Below are 14,791 nucleotides of genomic sequence, written 5' to 3'. Positions count from 1 at the left end.
ACTCCAGCTATAGTTGCATTGTACGATAGTTATAAAGATAGTAAATATAAAAAAAAAATGGAAGAAGAAACAATTAGACACAATAAAGAAATGGAGAAAAATAAAGGTTCTGGATTGAAGAAAAATAAAAAAATCGAAAAAATGAATAGTTTTGAGATAAAAAAGCGGGCAAGTGAGTACCGCTCTGCTGTACATTAGGTGCCGTATGGATCATTATTATATATTATAGGAGTGTTAAATTTGAATCCAATGATAGATATCATTGTATACGAAAAACGATTCTGAACGAAGATGATTTGTCAGCCTAGGATATAATTTCTAGTGGTTGGTGAAAAAGGTGGTTTAAAAAAACCAGCTTATATTAAAAAATATTTTGAAATTTAAATCACTTAAAGAAAACGCGAATCTTAATAACTGGTAAAATTTTCAAGTATCTACGACTTATACTTCTTGAATAATAACAAATATTTAAAATCGTTTGAGGATAAATCGTTATCGTTACGCTATTTCGTTAAAATTTAAAATTCAAACGCACTTAAAATTTTTCCTATAATGATGCTTCGAGTTTTCTCTATAGATACTTGAAGGTAAACTTATGGAAAACTTAGTGTTGTAGTTTTAATCCTTAGTTATAAACACAAAAAATTTTATGATTTTTCAGCTTCAAATATTTCGCAAATATTCCTAATTTTGACGAATTTTCGTCAAAATTTGAACTTCAAATGCTAATAAAAAAAAATTGTGCCTATGTATTCTTATAATTTTTTAATCACTATAAGAATAACATATGAGGATCTTTGTATTAAATTTTCAAGTATTTTGATAGGGCCAAAAAAATTTAATCGATACTTCAAAAATATTTTTTCAGAAAAATTGAAAATTTCAGTTGTCTATAAATAGCTCAAAAAAAGTCAAAATATTTTGAAATTTAAATCACGTAAAGAAAACGCGAATCTTAATAACTGGTAAAATTTTCAAGTATCTACGACTTATACTTTTGAATAATAACAAATATCAAAAATCGTTTGAGGCTAAACTGTTATTTAACGCGGTTTTTGTAAAAATTTAAATTTCAAACACTCATAAAAATTTTTTGTCTGATTCCGGTAGAGTTTTTTTTACAGATATTTGAAGAAAAATGTATGAAGAACCTTGTTCCAAATTTTCAAAACTTAGTTATAAAAGAAAAAAATTTTATGATTTTTCAACTTCAAAATAACTTGCAAATTTTCGCGTTTTTGACAGATTTCGTAAAAATTTGAACTAAAAACGCTTATAAAAAAAAATTGTGACTAACGATTTTTAATTTTTTTTAGCTACATTAAAAACAACTCATAAGGAACCTTGTATTAAAATTTTCAAAACTTTTTGGTCATCCAAAAATTTTTTATCGACACTTTAAAAAAAATTTCTCAAAAAAAATCGAAAATTTCAGTGGTCTATAAATAACTCAAAAAAAGTCAAAATTTTTTGAAAATTTAACTATATACGGATACCACTGACATTAACATTTGGTGAAAATTTCAAGTATTTTCAGTGATTAGTTTTTGAATTACAACCATAAAAAAAAATTGATTTGGTCGAAAATTGGTTTTGCGTAAAAATTGCCGTTTTTCCGTCATTTTTTTTTTGTTTTTCTCGATTTTTTTGAAAACTGTTGGAAAATGTTAACTTTTTACCTCTATAATGCACCAAGGATATTCACTTTTACATCGGAAACCACCCCCATTGTTTGAAATTGGAGCATTATTTAGACTAGTTATGCTGTACACAGACACAAAAAAAAAAAAAACACACATCATTGTAAAATCAATACATTCTTCACTTCGTTCAGAATCTAAAATTTTAGAGGGTGTTTCATGCGAAATGATTTAGGTACCTATGAAATCATGGGTAAATGAATGTGGAGTTCTTAATTTAAATGATTCTACTCAAAATGGTTCTCATTGGGTTGCATGGAAAAAAATGAAAAATAAAAAAATATATTTTGATTCTTTTGGAATAAATCCTCCTCCCAAGGAACTTGTAAATTATTTAGGCAAACATAATCTATGGTATACCGATAGAAAATTTCAAGATTATAATGATCCTCCTATATGTGGACATTTGTGTTTAGAATTTATTGACAATTATAAAAAATTTATTAAAAAATATTAATATAAAATGAATGATGATCTAATACATTGTCATAAATGTAAAAAAAAAAACAAAAAATATAAATGCAACTAAAATTCAAACAGTTAATGGTAGATGGAGAATTTCAACAAAACGTTTTATTTGTAAAACAAACAAAAGTAAATTTATAAAAGCTCCTGAGATTGAACACTCTAATAACTCAATAATTTCGAATAAAAAATTAAATGATACAGATAAATTGTTATTAGCTAAAGAACTTCATAAACCTGTTAGAAAGAGATTTCCTAAAAGGAGAATTATTACTCATGGTATTGATGATTTATGGGCTGTTGATTTAGTTATAATGAGAAATTTTTCAGATGAAAATGAGGGTTATTGTAATATTATAATAACTGTTATAGATACTTTTTCAAAATTTGCATGGGCTTTTCCACTAAAAAAGAAAGATGGAATTAGTGTTTCAAAAGCTTTTGAAAAAATAATAGAACAAGCTAAAACACAAAATCATCAAACACCAAAATTACTTCACGCAGATAAAGGTTTAGAGTTTGAAAATAAACATTTTAAAAATGTTTTGAAAAAATATAGTATTCATATGTATCATACACAAAACGAAGAAAAATCTGCAATTATTGAAAGGTTTAATAGAACATTAAACGGAAAAATAAGATTATGTTTTGAAGTTCAAAAATCTAAAAAATGGATAAATATTTTACAAAATTTATTAGATGAATATAATTTCAAAGACATACATCGATCCATTGGTATGAAACCTTGTGAAGTAAATAAATCTAATGAAGACGATGTTCTACACAAATTATTTTCTACAAAAAATAAACCTAAACCAAAAATAAAATTTAGTGTGGGTGATAGAGTAAGAATAAAAGCTTATAAGAAAACATTTGGTAATAAATATAGTAATAATTGGACGAAAGAAATATTTATACTTAAAGAAATTTTAAACACAAATCCTATAACATATAAAATTATAGATTTAAATAATGAAGAGATTGAAGGGAGTTTTTATAACGAAGAGTTGCAAAAAACAAAATTTTAAATGTTCTTTTTTAATAGAAATTATTCTATTAAAAATAATGAATGTAAAAAAAAAATATATGGTATATAATAAATGGATGGTTTAAGTAAAATTGAAACTTTAGTTAAAGAGAATGATAATATTAATAAAACGGATAACAAAAAAACATATCCTACCAAAACTTGTGATAAATGTAACTTAACAATTGGTTGCAAAAATTGGTCTGCTCATTTAAAATCTATTCGTCATGGAAAAAATGATATAGATCAAACAATTGTACCTTTTAGATTTAATAGAACATACAAAGGTATACCAATTAATCAAGAAAAACAAAAAAAATATAATTATTTGAAATTAATGAAAAATGATATAAAAAAATATGTGAAAAAAAATTCAAAAAAAGATAATTTATATGTTAATTTTTGTGCTTTTGATTACTATGAAAATACTGAAACAGTTAAATATAGTCTACATAAAATTCCAATTGATGAAAATATATTCATTATTGATCAAGGGAACGATCAATTTGGAAATGGAAATCCTTATATTTCAAAATTATTAAATTCACCAACTTGGTTAGAACTTTGTAAAATAGCTAATGATTTAATAATTACAACAGGTGATTATACACACCATTATCTAGATGATATTAAGATTGTTGAAGATTTAGGAAATATTAAAATGTGTGAGTTTAGTATGGGATCTTAGTTAAAGGAAGTGATATATATATAAATATCATGCTCGGATAGCTCAGTTGGTAGAGCATTAGACTTTTAATCTAAGGGTCCAGGGTTCGAGTCCCTGTCCGGGCGATCATTTATTATATTTAAATATTATTTTTTAATAGAAATATTCTATTAAAAAAATTGAATGTAAAAAAAATAATATTATCTATAATAAATGGAACGAATAAATAAAATTAAACCTTTAGTTAAACGAAATGTTAACAATAATAAAATGGATAACAAAAAAACATATCCTAACAAAACTTGTGATAAATGTAACTTAACAGTTAGTTACAAAAATTGGTCTAGACATTTGAAATCTATTCGTCATCAAACAAATGATGTAGATCAAACAATTAAACCAAAATTTAATAAAACATACAAAGGTATACCAACAAAACAAATAAAAACAAAAAAAGAGAGAATACCAATAACAAACAACAAACAAATAAGAACAAAAAAAGAGAGAATACCAAAACCACATAAGGTTTTCAATTTTAGTGCAAAAATGTTTAATTCTGATAAGAAAGATAATCGACCTATTTTAGAAACTAAAGAAACAGCTTTTGAAAGTAGATTAATAACTTATATTATTAAAAATAACATGGGTATTAAAGATATACAATTATTTTTAAATCGCTTAGATAATGCAGTAATAGGACGACTTAAAAAATCATTAACAAATAAAAAATTAAAAGTAAATATTATGTTTCTTGCTATATATAAGAGAGGTAGTGAAGAAAATATAGAATATAAAGAATGTAATTTTAAAACCAAAAATGAAATTTTAACAGAAAATTCTAACTTAAATGATTTTTATACGAATGCAAAAATTAAAATTGTAAATGAAGTAGAAGATTTTGTAATGAAAAATTCTCAATGGAGACTTGATCAAATTTTAAGTTTGGGAATAAATATAAATAAATATGTTCCTTTTAAAGGTTCTTCATATATTCCATTACCTGAAGTTATTAAAAATAAACATGCTATTATAAATGTTAAAAATGAAGATGATAAATGTTTTCTTTGGGCAATACTCTCAGCTTTACATCCTGTTAAAAAACATGCACAAAGAGTAACTAAATATATTCCTTTTAAAAATGAATTTGATAATGAATTAAAAGGTATTGAATTTCCAGTAAAAACCACAGACGTTCCAAAATTTGTTAAAAGAACAAAGGATATTTCTATTAATATTTATTATCTAGAAGAAAAAGGAAATAATACACATATAATTGTACCACTAGAAATAACTAAAATTGAAAAAACTAATCATATAGATTTGTTGTATTTAAGGGAGGATAATGAGAATAAAGGTCATTATTGTTGGATTAAAGATTTATGGAAACTTGTTGGAAGACAAATAACAAAAGATGGTCATAAAAGATTTTTATGTAAAATGTGTTTAAATAGTTTTGATGAAGAAATTAAGTTAAATGATCATATACATTATTGTGGTAATAATAAAGCTGCCAAAAAAGTTCTACCAAAACCTTATAATAAAACTTTAGAATTTGAGATGTATAATAATTCCTTAAGAGTCCCTTTTGTGATTTATTTTGATTTTGAATCTACACTCCAACCAATATATAGTTGTCAACCAAATGATAAAGAGTCTTTTACAAAATGTTATCAGAAACATATACCTAATAATTTTTGTTATTATATTAAATATAGTAATGGTGATTATAAACCTCCTGTAGAATATTCTGGTCCAAATGTAGCTGAAGAATTTTTTAATTGTATACAAAATGAAGAAGTAGCTATTTCTGAAATATATGATGAAATAGTTCCTATGAAGGTAATGAATAAAAGACAACAATATCATTATAATAATTCTATTAAATGTCATATTTGTGAAAGATTTTTATCACAATTACCTCCAAGGTTAGAGAAAAAATTAAAAATATATGAAGCAGCTATTGAACATTATAAACAACTTAATGACGATGATGTAGGGCAAAGGACTTGTAGCATTTGCATATTTGTTTTACACAGTCACAAAAATAGCAGAGTACGAAATAAATACGTTTCATGCTTTCATAAAGCTAGTTTTGAAATTTTATTTTGCATATAAATGCATATTTTGAGTCTTTTTTGTTTTTAGGGCATATTTTACACTTTTATACGCTATTTTATACTTTTTAAGACATATTTAACTTAATTCAATTTTTTCCACATCGACATTTTATTTCAAATAATACAGTCAAAATGTTCGGAGAAAAATTTATTTATTTTAATTTTTGTTGTATAATATGGTTTTTGACTGTCCGTGGGCACATATTTTTCATAGAAGCGTTTTGCAGAGAATCTCCGATATACCAATAATATTAGTTTGCTGTAATTAATTTTATTAATAGATAGATGACAATATTATAACGTCGTCCACTAACATACGACATCGCTGCTTACTGAGCAGTGTGCGCACCATGCGGGCTTTTATTTGATAAGGATTTATTTATAAAACGTTTCTAGAAACGACAATAATCAATATTTTAGTATATTTTAGTCTCAGTCACTAGTTAGTTCTGCGGAATGTACATTCGTGTTAAATTTATTTGAATATTTTTATTTGTAATAAAATGCCGAAAGATAAACAGCCTTTAAGTAGTCGGTTAAAATGTTTTGTGTCTGAGTTTGGTGCCTGTACGTTTTCGACCGACGGTAAAGTCCTGTACTGTAAGTATTGTGACGTTAAAATAGGAAGTGAAAAACGATTTAATGTTACGCAACACATTAATACAGACAAACACAAAAAATCAATCATGCGTAAAGAAAAAAACCAAAATGTATATGAATTGGGAAAAGTACAACAATTGGTGAGTAATTCTAAAAAATCATCTTTCAATAAAGACTTATGTTCTGCGATGCTATCAGCCAACATACCTCTTAATAAGCTAGGTAACATTCAATTTAAACAATTTTTGGAAAAATATACGGGGAAACAAATTCCGGCCATTACTACTCTACGCAAAGGCTATGTCGATGAAATTTATTCTGAAACTATGAATAAAATTAGAAATGCTATCACTGGTAAAAAGATTTGGGTATCGATAGATGAGACCACCGACTCATTAGGCCGATACATCGCAAATGTAGTAATCGGAACTCTTGAAACCGATGGTCCAGGCCAGACATTTTTATTGAATTCCGAAGTACTGACCAAACCTAATCATTCGACTATTGCGAAATTATTTGATAATTCAATGCATCTATTGTGGCCAGAAGAAGTGCGTTACGACGACGTCCTATTGTTTTTAAGTGATGCGGCGCCTTATATGGTGAAATCCGGGAAGTCAATTCAAGTATTTTATCCTAAAGTTATTCACGTTACTTGTATTGTGCACGGGCTTCATCTTATTGCTGAAAAAATTCGTTCAAATTATTGCAAAGTCGATAAGATCATCGCAAATGTCAAAAAAGTATTTTTGAAGGCGCCTTATCGTGTTGCAATATTTAAAGACAAAGCGCCCAATATTCCACTACCACCAGCACCTATTTTAACAAGATGGGGGACGTGGATAAGAGCCGCTGTTTATTACTGTGAATACCTTGAAATTATTAAATCTATTGTCGACGCTTTGGATAAAGAAGACGCTATTTCTATCGTAAAATCACAAAAGTATTTTTCTGAAGCAAGCCTTGCAGCCAATTTAGTATTTATCAAGTCACATTTTGGATTTTTACCTGATACAATTACCAGTCTTGAAGCAAAAAATATTTTACTTAGTCATGCAATCGATGCAGTGCAAAATGTTAATTTGAAATTGAGTCAAGTCCCTGGTCAAATTGGAAAAATTGTTAAAGAAAAGATGAATGATGTTCTGAAAAAAAATATTGGATATCAAAGTTTAATTCGAATTTCAAAAATTTTAAATGGTGAAGAAATTTCAATGGACGAACTCCCCGAAAATTTAAGCACAAACGATTTGATCTACTTTAAATACGCTCCAGTTAACTCTGTCGAGGTTGAAAGGTCATTCTCAATGTTCAAAGTTCTTTTGGCAGACAACCGACAATCTTTTCAGTTTGAAAATTTAAAAAAACATTTGATCGTTCAATGCAATTTTCAAGGTAAAAGTTTTATTAACATTAATTAAATATGTATCAGCTAAAATTATTTTTACTAAATCATGGATTTTATTTTTTTATAGTGCCAGAAGAAGAAGTAGAAAATTAAGAAAAATGTATTTTGTTTATTTGGCTATTTTATAAAATATATTTAAATTATGTAATTATTTTGACTATTTTTAAATCCTATTTATTTTATTAACACTTATAAATAAAAATGCTAAAAAAAATTTTAAATGCATATTTTAAGTGCATATTATGGGGTTTTTAAGTGCATATGTGCTTGCATATTCAGAGCTTTTTTAGAGCTATAAGTCCTCTGCCCTAATTTGATAATATATGTTTATATAAATCAAAAATTGAAGAAGCAATAAAATATAAAAAACTAAATATGAAAAAAGTTTGTGATCATGATCATTTGACTGGAGAATATAGAGGTGCGGCTCATTCTATCTGTAATCTTACATATAAAAATCCTACATTTATTCCAATTGTTTGTCATAATCTTTCGGGCTATGATGCTCATCTATTTATAAAACAATTTGGTAATGATAATAATGATATAAAGTTAATTCCAAATAATGAAGAAAAATATATTTCTTTTTCAAAAATTATAAAACGTACAAAATTTATCAAAGGTAAAGAAATTAAATTAAAAACTGAATTAAGATTTATTGATTCTGTTAAATTTTTATCTAGTTCTTTAGATAAATTAGCGAATAATCTTGAAAAACATCAATTTAAAGACCTTAGTAAATATTTTCCTGAAGAACATTTAAATTTAGTTACTAGAAAGTTAGCTTACCCTTATGAGTATATGGATTGTGAAGAAAAATTTAATGAAACATGCTTACCCCTAGAGAAAAATTTTATAGTTCTCTCACTGGTAAAAATATAACGATAGAGGAATATGAAAATTCACAAAAAATTTGGGAAGTATTTAATATAAAAAATCTTCGTGAATTCACCAGTTTATATAATAAGATCAATGTTTTATTATTAACAGATATAATGGACAATTTTAGAGACATTTCTTTAAAAAATTATAAATTAGATCCTCTGTGGTATTACACAACACCAGGATTTGCCTGGGATAGTATGTTAAGAATAACAAAAGTAAATTTAGATTTATTAACAGATATCGATCAAATATTGATGTTTGAATCTGGAATAAGAGGAGGTTTATCTCAATGTAGTCAAAGATATTCTAAAGCAAATAATAAATATATGGGAGATAAATTTAAAAAAAAGGAGGAATCAATATTTTTACAATACTTGGATGCAAATAATCTTTATGGGTGGGCAATGAGTAAATATTTACCTACTGGAGATTTCAAATGGGTTAATAATCTGAATAATTTTGATGTAACGGGTATTTCTGATGAATCACCTAAAGGTTATATTTTAGAAGTCGATTTATCATAATCTAAAGAACTTCATGATCTACATTCAGATTTCCCTTTAGCGCTAGAAAAACATTTTGATGATGAACAACTTCCAAAATTATTAACAAGTTTGTATGATAAGAAAAAATATATAATCCATTATGAAACGCTAAAATTATATATTAAATTAGGTTTAAAGATAACGAAAATTCATAGAGTGTTAGAATTTAGCCAATCTCCTTGGTTAAAAGTTTATATTAATTTCAATACTGATCTTAGATCAAAAGCTAAGAATGAGTTTGAAAAAGATTATTTCAAATTAATGAACAATAGTGTTTATGGGCGTACTATGATGAATGTAAGAAATCATGTTGATATAAGATTATGCTCTAATGCGGCAAAACTAGAAAAATTAATTGTAAAACCAAATTTTGATAGAAGGACAATTGTTACAGAAAATTTAACTGCAATCCATATGAAAAGAACAGAAATATTTTTCAAACAACCAATATATATAGGCATGTGTATTTTAGATTTATCTAAATCGTTGATGTATGATTTTTATTATAATACAATAAAGAAAAAATATGGAAATAGAGTTAGATTGCTATACACTGATACAGACTCGCTTATATTAGAAATAAAAACTGATGATCTCTACCAAGATATAAAAATTAATTTAGACCATTTTGATACATCTGATTATCAAAAAGATAATATTTATGATTTACCTACCTTTAGTTAACAAAAAAGTTTTAGGTAAGTTTAAAGATGAATTGAATGGAAAAATTATGACAGAATTTATAGGATTAAGATCTAAATTATATTCACATCGAATCTTAGATACTGAAAAGGAAATTAAAAAATCTAAAGGTGTTAAGAAAAATGTAGTGGAAAATAAACTATGTTTTGATGATTTTAAAAATTGTTTATTAACAAAAAAACCAAAATATGTTAGACAAAATTTATTTAGAACTAAGAAACATGATATTTTTACTGTAGAACAAAATAAAAAAGCTTTAAGTGTTTATGATGATAAAAGATTTATTTTGGACAATGGTATTGATACATTAGCTTGGGGACATTATAAAACAAATATAGATAGAAATGATTTTGTAAACCATCTCAATACACTTATTAGAAATCAAAACAAAAAGATTGAATGTTCATGTTTTGATTAAACATTTTTAATTTTAATTCTCTTTAAGTCCCCCTCATAGTCTAATAGTCTAAAACCATTTCCAGAGATTTTTAGATTTTAATTATTAACGCGTTATTATGAAAAATATTTTGCGATTGTATGTACAGTGTTGTACTGTTGGCGACACTTGGAGTCATCCATTTATTTAATATGTGAGGATAGGTAGTGTCGTACCACTGGTTATACAGACGGTAAGATGACGATTTGTACTTTGTACATCAGATCTATTTATAACATGTTATCGAGCAGCAACCACGTTCTCATGGAACAACAATATTTCATCGTCATTTCATTATTATTTTTATTTATCAGTCAATAGTTATTATGAATTATAATATTCTTATTAAATTATAAATAAAGTTGTAATGTTTATTTTCATACTAAAATATTTAAACTCATAATTTGATTGTTTAATATAAATTATTAATTATATACTTATTATATAAATATTACTAATATTAGTATTACCCTCATAATTATTGAATACTATTATTTATTAAAATTACAGACTCAATGGATTGATGAACCATTGAGACAACTGGGCCCAACTATAAAAGCTGTGCGGATGGCCCGCCCCCTTCACCCCAACACCACCCTCGAAACGGTCCTGACAACAATTATTCATAATACATTAACACTTATATCAAAATCAGAATAAATAATTTTTAAATTTATCAAGGATGGTATATTATTTTATGTTTATTGAAAAATTCTACTATCAATTTTTTTTGTCATGCATTATGTACCAATAATTTTTTATATATTCATAGAATTTTTATTTCTCACCTCGTCTGTTTCAGATTCCTCCATTCCTTCAGAATTACCTTGCATCAGGCTGAATAACATTGCAAAATTTCTTAATTGACGTTGTATAAACTAAAAATATTACATAATATATTACCACTTATAGAAACAACAGAATAAATCATATATATTTAAGATTGTATATTTAAAATTATATTAAAAAACTGATATAAAACTAAAAACTGTTATATTATGGAATGTGATATATTTTATTATTTTTTTTATTTTTGTACAGTGTACAAATGTATAAAAATTCAAACAAATGATAAAATAATGTAACAATCGCCATATATATATAAATATATCGTGTTAACGATGTACACATTTAATATAACCCACCATGTGATTATAAAATAATTGTTTTTAGTTTATAGTGTGTATACGCATTGTTGTATAAAAATTATTGTTTATATGTTGTTATGAGTATACACTCCAATACACTCTTACTTCTATACTAATATTATAAATGTGAAATTTAAATTTGGATTCAACTACTGTGTATAACAATTAAAAAAATCTTAAAAACTTACAGGAATAATATTATGCAGTTTAATCTGTTTGGATAAATGTTGTGAAGTTTCAGCTACACTTTCAAATGGGGTTTTAAGTTTTTTTAGGAGTGCCAACATGTTTCACATTTACACGATTACCATTAGGTAAATTCTCTAAGTGTTTTTTCTTAAAATCATCATTAAATCTACTGCCACGTTGTAAGCACTCGACTTTAACACGTTTTCTCTTACTTTTAACATTAATTGTAGCACTCGTAATTTTAAATATATAAAGTGTAAATATCAAATAATAGACGGAAAAACTTGAAAAATGTGTATGTTTCAACAAGGACAGTGTACAACTATTGAACTGTTTTGTGATTTTATCTATGAAGACGTGAAGTAGCGAATAACAATGATATTAACTAGCGACAAGCAATACGGTGGTGATCGCGATACGGTATACCAAAAACAAGAAACGACACTCTGTTGTGTGATAACATAGTGGAGGCGCGGCCGGGAAGTTATGATCGAATTACTGGAGTCTCCGCCTTGAAGTAGGTACCGGTTTTGTTTTACAATAAACAACATGTTTAGTAATATTTTATATTACAACTAATAGCCTATACCACGGTTATGTACGGTTATATACTATAGCCGTGCTAGATGCACTCAAGGTCACCCATTTATTTAACACACAATGATAGAGAGTGTTGTACTGCTGGCGACACTTGGAGTCATCCAAAGTCACCCATTTATTTAATATGTGAAGATAGGTAGTGTCGTACCACTGGTTATACAGACGGTAAGATGACGATTTGTACTTTGTACATCAGATCTATTTATAACATGTTATCGAGCAGCAACCACGTTCTCATGGAACGACAATATTTCATCGTCATTTCATTATTATTTTTACTTATCAGTCAATAGTTATTATGAATTATGATATTCTTATTAAATTATAAATAAAGTTGTAATGTTTATTTTCATACTAAAATATTTAAACTCATAATTTGATTGTTTAATATAAATTATTAATTATATACTTATTATATAAATATTACTAATATTAGTATTACCCTCATAATTATTGAATATTATTATTTATTAAAATTGCAGACTCAATGGATTGATGAACCATTGAGACAACTGGGCCCAACTATAAAAGCCGTGCGGATGGCCCACCCCCTTCACCCCAACACCACCCTCGAAACGGTCCTGACAACAATAATTCATAATACATTAACACTTATATCAAAATCAGAATAAATAATTTTTAAATTTATCAAGGATGGTATATTATTTTATGTTTATTGAAAAATTCTACTATCATTTTTTTTGTCATGCATTATGTACCAATAATTTTTTATATATTCATAGAATTTTTATTACTTACCTTGTCTAATTCAGATTCTTCCATTCCTTCAGAATTGCCTAGCTTCAGGCTGAATAACATTTCAAATTTTCTGAATTGAAGTTGTATAAACTAAAAATAATACATAATATATTACCACTTATAGAAAAATCAGAATAAATCATATTTATTTAAGATTGTATATTTAAAGTTATATTAAAAAACTGATATAAAACTAAAAACTGTTATATTATGGAATGTGATATATTTTATTATTTTTTTTTTTTTTGTACAGTGTACAAATGTATAAAAATTCAAACAAATGATAAAATAATGTAACAATCGCCATATATATATAAATATATCGTGTTAACGATGTACACATTTAATATAACCCACCATGTGATTATAAAATAATTGTTTTTAGTTTATAGTGTGTATACGCATTGTTGTATAAAAATTATTGTTTATATGTTGTTATGAGTATACACTCCAATATTTTTTGCCACGCATTATGTGCCAATAATTTTTTATATATTCATAGAATTTTTATTACTTACCTTGTCAAATTCAGATTCTTTCATTCGTTCAGATTTACCTTGTATCCCGCTGAATAACATTGCAAAATCTCTTAATTTATGTTGTATAAACTAAAAATAATACATAATATATTACCACTTATAGAAAAATCAGAATAAATCATATTTATTTAAGATTGAAGAAAAATGTGTATGTTTCAACAAGGACAGTGTACAACTATTGAACTGTTTTGTGATTTTATCTATGAAGACGTGAAGTAGCGAATAACAATGATATTATAGAATTTTTATTACTTACCTTGTCTAATTCAGATTCTTCCATTCCTTCAGAATTAGCTTCAGGCTGAATAACATTACAAATTGTCTGAGTTGAATTTGACTAAATTAAAAATAATACATAATATATTACCACTTATGGAAAAATAAGAATAAATCATTTTTATTTAAGAGTGTGTATTTAATGTTATATTAAAAAACTGATATAAAACTAAATACTGTTATATTATGGAATGTGATATATTTTAATTTTTTTTTTTTTTTTTGAACAGTGTACAAATGTATAAAAATTCAAACAAATGATAAAATAATGTAACAATCGCCATATATATATAAATATATCGTGTTAACGATGTACACATTTAATATAACCCACCATGTGATTATAAAATAATTGTTTTTAGTTTATAGTGTGTATACGCATTGTTTTATAAAAATTATTGTTTATATGTTGTTATGAGTATACACTCCAATACACTCTTACTTCTATACAAAATTACAAATGTGAAATTTAAATTTGGATTCAACTACTGTGTATCACAATTAAAAAATTCTAAAAAACTTACAGGAATAATATTATGCAGTTTAATCTGTTTGGATATATAATTAAAATTGCAGACTCAATGGATTGATGAACCATTGAGACAACTGGGCCCAACTATAAAAGCCGTAGGGATGACGCACTCCTTAAACCCCCCTCGGAACGGCCCGGACAACAATATAATTTAAGAAAGAATATACCTATAACAATACAACAATACATCTGTATC

At 26.0% G+C, this 14,791-nt stretch overlaps 1 protein-coding gene and 1 non-coding gene across 5 annotated transcripts in view; one reads left to right on the top strand and one right to left on the bottom strand.

Annotated features, from left to right (window-relative positions):
- Positions 1 to 14,141, bottom strand: part of LOC126555302 (uncharacterized) — a 33,437-nt gene extending 19,296 nt beyond the window's left edge. The window contains exons 1-4 of one of the 4 annotated variants that reach the window (XM_050210247.1): positions 14,044 to 14,141; positions 13,249 to 13,338; positions 11,341 to 11,430; positions 11,029 to 11,161 (exon numbers count right to left, since the gene is read on the bottom strand). In XM_050210247.1, coding sequence (XP_050066204.1) covers positions 11,057 to 11,161; positions 11,341 to 11,430; positions 13,249 to 13,338; positions 14,044 to 14,067 — 309 coding nt within the window. In that variant the 5' untranslated portion in view covers positions 14,068 to 14,141 and the 3' untranslated portion in view covers positions 11,029 to 11,056. Of the gene's footprint in view, positions 1 to 11,028; positions 11,162 to 11,340; positions 11,431 to 11,888; positions 13,221 to 13,248; positions 13,339 to 14,043 lie in introns of those variants that run through there. The other 3 variants (XM_050210246.1, XM_050210249.1, XM_050210248.1) reach the window with 3 other exon arrangements.
- Trnak-uuu (transfer RNA lysine (anticodon UUU)) lies at positions 3,912 to 3,984 on the top strand. The gene has a single exon. It is a non-coding gene; the product is annotated as a tRNA-Lys (tRNA).
- Positions 14,142 to 14,791: the final 650 nt, after the last annotated feature.

This window comes from Aphis gossypii, unplaced genomic scaffold (genome assembly GCF_020184175.1).
Source record: "Aphis gossypii isolate Hap1 unplaced genomic scaffold, ASM2018417v2 Contig00786, whole genome shotgun sequence".
NCBI classification, from domain to species: Eukaryota; Metazoa; Arthropoda; class Insecta; order Hemiptera; family Aphididae; genus Aphis; species Aphis gossypii.
The sequence above is the reverse complement of the archived record's forward strand: the minus strand, read 5'-3'. Positions and strand labels throughout refer to the sequence as shown.